This window comes from Austrofundulus limnaeus, unplaced genomic scaffold (assembly GCF_001266775.1).
Source record: "Austrofundulus limnaeus strain Quisiro unplaced genomic scaffold, Austrofundulus_limnaeus-1.0 Scaffold65, whole genome shotgun sequence".
Taxonomy (NCBI): Eukaryota; Metazoa; Chordata; class Actinopteri; order Cyprinodontiformes; family Rivulidae; genus Austrofundulus; species Austrofundulus limnaeus.
The window spans coordinates 1,195,452-1,201,877 of record NW_013952467.1 but is presented as its reverse complement, the minus strand read 5'-3'; the positions used below and the strand labels follow the sequence as shown (position 1 = coordinate 1,201,877).

At 37.6% G+C, this 6,426-nt stretch overlaps 1 protein-coding gene across 2 annotated transcripts in view; it reads right to left on the bottom strand.

Annotated features, from left to right (window-relative positions):
• The window catches only part of prkar1b (protein kinase, cAMP-dependent, regulatory, type I, beta), a 60,086-nt gene that overhangs the window by 46,556 nt on the left and 7,104 nt on the right, over positions 1 to 6,426 (bottom strand). For both annotated transcript variants that reach the window (XM_014010099.1, XM_014010100.1), the window contains exon 3: positions 430 to 600. In XM_014010099.1, coding sequence (XP_013865553.1) covers positions 430 to 600 — 171 coding nt within the window. The remainder of the gene's footprint in view (positions 1 to 429; positions 601 to 6,426) is intronic.

Here is a 6,426-nt window from a genome sequence, read left to right as displayed (position 1 = left end):
GAAACGTTTCATTAGAGAAGAACCTGTCCAGAGGACCTATACAATTTTTTTCTTTTAGTGTTCAACAGTGTTCAACAGTAGTGTGGAGAGACAGTGACAGAGAGAAGCAGAGGCACAGAGACATGGCAGGTTGTTCTCTGTGTTTCCTGTTGTTGCAATAAAACTCAGCTGATCATCTCACGGAGTACCTTCATTCTTGGACCACGTATTTCTGTCTTTGTTAAATAAATATTGCCATAGCAGTTAACATTATGATAAACCTTCAAGATGGAAAGCAAAATTAAATCTTTGATTAGAATATTTTCATTCATGCTTTTTGGTGGGTGTAAAGACCAACATTTTAATGAACAATAGCCAGCTTCAATATCGTTTGATGTTGCTGAAAATACGGGACGATGTTTGAATAATTTCAGCTGCTGGAAAACAGACCTTTCGTACGTAGCTGACAGCATCCTCCTCCGTGTACACTTCTGCGCTGACTCCTCCCCTGCGGCGGCGGGCCTTGACAACAGGATTTGGTGGAGGAGGAGAAACTTCATCATCGTGTGAGTCTGACTGGCTGTTAGATTTCTGGCGTGCCATAATCTGCTTGCATTCTTCCTGTAAAAACAAAGACAGAGGCAAGATGTTTGAGATGGAAAGCAACGTTACTTTGAGGAAGACAAAAAAATGTCAATTTTTTCATCATAAGTGGAAATGAGCAGAGCAAATTTGTAAAAACATCCTTTTTAACTTCCATTATAAGCATAGTTAAGCAGGTCGGTTGTAATAATACAAACTTGAAATTTGTAACAAGGGGCATTCAAGTAGAAGAAAAAGCAGCCAATTATTGTCTTCTTCTCAAAAGGATGAAAACAAGAAATAAAGACATCAACAGGGATAAAACAAGCTTGTGTTTGACTGTTTCAAATACTGCACTCTCTGCATGTGATTAATTATTGACTGCAAGCTTGATTAACACATTAGCATAAGTACACAATAAAAGCACTGAAGTCTTGACAATATGTGGGCTTACTTCAACACAAAAGCAGTGTGAGAACAACCTGTGCAAAGATAGCCATGTTACAGCTTTTGTGTATCTATAGATATAAATACAGATAGGTGCTTACTGTATCTGTTTATACATATTCACATTTTCAAGAACATTTTTGTATTTAGCAAATGATTATTAAAAATATAAAAATGTGAATAAGAGTGGTTCAATTTTAAAGAACAAATGACACAATTACAAAAAGAGATAAAGAAATACAAATCAAAATAGAAAAATAAACTTTGGACTATGTGCTATCATTGTGAGCATTACATTCCCATCATTTAAAAATCACTCGCATCAGTATCCATTAACTGAGAATCTTTTTCCTAAAGTAGAAACAGACGCTGGTTTATTCTGTATACGTATTAGAGTTGACAGTCAAACTTGTTAAACTTTCAGTTAAACAAATATAAAAAAGAAAGACTTTTTCCCTTTTTTTGTAAATAAAGTTCAAATAGAATTACCACCTGTTTTTAATGTTGCTTTTAAAATGAAACAAACAAACAAACAAACAAACAAACAAACAAACAAATAAATAAATAAATAAATAAATAAATAAATAAATAAATAAATAGTTTTGTTTTGCAAAATCTGTTTTTATAACAAAAAAACAAATGACCAAAAAAGTCCACGGACCGAGAAGATTTGTTTGATAAAGTTGTGATGAAAATTTAAAAAGATATACTTGTACTGCAGCAGTACGAATCATTACCCGGTTAGGAAGTTCTTGAGAAATTCATTGGCTTGCACTCTAAAGTAGTATCAATTACTCCTTTTTTGGTCACTGTCGCATCACTTACTTTTCCTACATTTCTGTTTGTTCTGTTTGAATTTGAGTGTTTCACACAACATAAACTTACGCACACAAATGTAAGTCAGAAAAGGACACATCACTATTCTTTTTGCTTACACATAGTATCAAAGTGGGACAACATAGCCTGCAGGAGGAAAAGATGGACACCAGAATTCACACACACACACAAACACACGTACTTCTCTAACACTTTAGGCAGACTGCAGAAGACAAAAGCTCACACACTCAGCTCAAATAGGACAGCAATGTCTGCAATTAGGTAAAACACTGCATCCCAAAGAGAACAGGAAAAGACCACAGGGATACAATCATGCACAGTTTCATTCTTGATCCAGACAAAATAGAAAGGCTAAGTCACTAGCACACATACCATGCTGCTGAAAGTTACAAATAACTGCTTCAATTCATTTATACTTACAGAAAGGATGTTAAAAATATCTGACAACAAAGCTGGTACAATGTTGTATCCTTAAAAAGATTGCACAGGTTAGCGCCAGGATGCTAACTCCAAATTAAGTTTATAACCAGCGTTATTTACCATGGCATGTAGGGCCCCTGGTCAGGCCTGCTGTGTGTCCCTCAGCCTGTCAGAGGCAGCAGGCATTGAGTCAAACTGTGTGTCTGTGGGTCTCCAGGCGAGCATGGAAATCAACACGTGAATTCACATCTCACACACACTTGACACATACATCATAGGGCATCAGCATCTTCCCATTCAAGCACAGAACACAGGCGATAATCCAAGTTGTTGAGACAAAGAGAGAAAGTGGCAAAATATCTCCAGTAACCCTCGACACAGCAGCACAAGTCTACTGATGAAAACACTGATGGCAGCAAAAAGCCCGTCTCTCCATCACTGCTGCGCAACTCCGTGTCGCTGCATTCTACCCTCTGTCTGACTCTCTCTCTCTCTCGCACTCACAATCAGGTGGCGCAATGAGCAGGCTCCTCTTGCTACCCTCCGTCACTATGACAACCGGCCACTGTGAGCATCACAAGTTGGTCTGATTCGAAAGCAACTATGTGGCTCGCACACTTACATTTGAGCACAGTAGTTCTGACGCCTGCTTACAGGCTGCCTCTCCTGCCTGCACTCTCTCGCACATCCAAGTGAATAATCAGATAACAGAACGGAAAACGTCACCCTCCTCAGTCCTCAGCACAGACTTCTGTTCTGACCAAATGGTGTGTGTCTGCTGTGTACCGGAGAACAGATCCAAACACTCCCTGTCTCTCCCACACTGTTTTTTTACACTGTTTTTACTAATCTCTCTCCTCCCCACATGTTTCCTCCTAAGTTCAGAGGGTCAGTAATCTAGTGAGGATGTTGTGTCTGGTTTCAACAAGAATCCGTAGTGTTGTGTGTTCACAGTAATCACACAAAAGAACCCAACTGACATAAAGCACAATTATTTATCCTGCAAGTGTCTACACAGGAGGCTTCATTAGTTCAACATAAGCTGCAGCAATGCTTTTTGTATTTTTTTTTCTGCAGCAACAAAAATATTGTCTTTTCAGACAACAGTGTCTCTAGGGCTAATGCTAACGTAACACAAAAATGAGTCTTTTCTTGCTGCTGTTTTTTATGAAACAAGACATTCCTCATTTAAAATCCTGCTTCCAACTCTACCCTGTTTTCTCTCCTTTGCTCTTCCTGCGTCAACATCACCAGCTGTGTGCCAGACGTAGAGGACGAGCTTCGAGAAACACGAGAGGAGAAAGAGGACCCGAACACAAGCTGCACACACACACAAAAAAAACTGCTTTTAAAGTGGACTTTGCATTATCGGCTCTATTTCAGAGACTAAAGTGTGATAAGATGACACAAACTCAATCTCGCACAGACTCACTCTGGATAAAGTCACTGTTATTCAAACCATCATCAGGACCACTTTTAATGGATGATGAAGTTTATTAAAATGAATCTATCATGCCTCCTTCTTTTCTTGAATCAATTAGTGCCACAAAGATATAAACCAAAGTTATGACTAGCTCATTTGAAAAGCTTTGATTACCGACTAATAATCAGTCCAAGTACCCTTCACGCTGAGCACAAAAGTATTAAACCCATCAAAAAGGATTGGTGGGATTTCAGAACAAACATCAAATTTCGGTTCTTCTATTAAGTTCATATCTGATTTCAGTTAGAGAGAAAAATAAGCAAATGTGTGTAAGTGGTTACCTTACTTCATCCAGTGACACAAACAGTTTCACTCTCCATTGCAGGGYCTGAACGTATGTGAATGGACCTAAACCAACACGGTACCACACATGCACACAAATTCACACAGTCACACAAAGGTAATGAAGCATGCAGAGCTGATCCACCAGCAGGAGCTAACAGTCTACTCATCACTCTGTTCCACACAATTAAAGCACAACAATGGACAGAATGTTCACTGCTGTAGTGGGTCTGACAGAACTGATGATGTTCATTTTATTTATTGTTGAAACTCACAGCGAAGCTTGTCTCCAGTCAGTATATTAACGCCCTAGCTTTAATTTGAAAAACTACCTGCAAATGACCAGAACTCTTCTAACAAAAACATCTACTGATTCCATTGTTTTTCTTGATCAAAAAACATTTCATCTGCCATTAATATGCATACCGATTTTCTTGCATTCTAAAAGCTCAACCAATCAATGAAGGTAATAATATTCAACTTTTACAAACGACTATTTAACCCTATTGTAGCAACAAAAGATTCTACCAAAACACAAGAAAATTATTGCTTTTCCAGTGCTGTTTCAGTACATATCCCGTTTCTCACACAAACATTAGATGGAAAAATGGGAGGGTGAAATGGGCAGATGAGAAAAGACAAAGAAGGACCACCGTGGAGAAAGGAGCCAAGGGTCTGATGTACCTGTGGGACCCCCGGGTGAGCCACATAGGTTTAGCTCCGGTTCACTGCGAGCAACCCAAAGTGATTTAACAAACTGCCCAACTCACAGCATGGTAGTGATGAGTGAGCACAGAGTATGGAGACACTAATTACATTTCTGCTACAGCTCCGAAGGCAAAGGTGGGTACCCATGAGCCTCACATGAACTAAAAATTTAAGACCCGTGACACTAAAATGGTGAGTGAATATCACTAGCACCTTTTTAGACTTATCTCATGCAGAAAAGAGGACAGGCAGGCACAAGGCAAAACACAAAATTAGAAGCAAAGGCAGGTCTTGTGAAGTAAATATTTCCTCTAAATGCTCTCAGCAGACTCAACAAACAATAAACCCTCTTGATGAATTGTGAATCAGAGGCCTTTGAAGGGACTGGTGGATTTGTTATGATAGGTCCTGGTGACAACTGAATGGCTGTCAGAGCAGAGTGTCTTCTCATTTTACAACAGAGGGGGAGGCAGCAGCTGATTGACAGAAAAGACATCTCCATAATGAGATATGAAGGGCTCTCACTAACAGGGTTCATTCAGCACAATAACATCAGTTTTACTTGGCATAATAATCTGCATTTAGCCATGCAGAATCATTGAAACACACGTCCTAAACACAAAAATTCAGCTGTACCACCAAAAACCAAATTAAAAATAACCACACATTTTGGTTTTATTTTGTGTTTATGTATTTTATTTTTGATTTAGTGATACGAGTCTTTGACTGAACTGTAAAGAACTTTGGCCATGCTTTTGTTGTTTTTATTGTGCCACTGTATATAAATAAATTTGACATTGAAATTAATTAAACTGCATCAAATTTACTTTCAAAAGAAATGTTTCTGTTTTTGTTTGAATCTATTTGTGGGTTTTCTCTCTCTTATCAGAGTCACCAAAAAGCCTCCTTTGTTTTTAAGTATCACAGGGTTATCATAAGTTTGTCCCATGCTTTACTCTGGGCTTTTTATAGTTTAAATCTTGAGCAGAGATTTTCATCCCTCTCTTTTTCAGTAAGGGTTACACACTTCAAGATTTGTGTTCTTTGCAAACAATTTTTTTACATCTCTGTCACTATCAGAAATATGTTCACCGCACCTTACTTTTTCATTTATGTCACCTAGAAGTATTTCAATTTAGACATTCAGTTTTTGGTTTCTGATTGGCTTTTAAAAATACTCTATCTGATTTGAGTAAGTCTTAAACTTAATTAGCTGTGTAGCAGTTTTTAGCTCCCATGCATTTCTGATTTAACAACTTAAAGCTCTGCTCCTTGTAGCCTCACTGCTTCACCTATGGAGGACCAAACCTATCATTATTGGAAATAAATGTATAAATATATAACTGGCGTATTAAAATAAATTATAGGGTCAAAAAGAAGTTTGACAAATAAATTATTGTGCCATTAAATCAATTACATCAATTATTTAGATATAAATGTGTATTTACATTTTAATTTTGAAGGATTATATTTTCTCAATGTGCTTTATCGCATATTTTTGTTTATGTTTATTCATTACAAGTACATTTGTTGTAATTTGACTTTTCCAAGCCATTATTTTCTTCTTTCACATTTATCACCAATCACATATATTTAAAACATGCTTTTTCACCTAATAATATTTTATTTCGCCCCAGCTTCTCTCCTATTGGCCGAGGTTCCTTTAAACTAGACCTCGGCCAATAGGA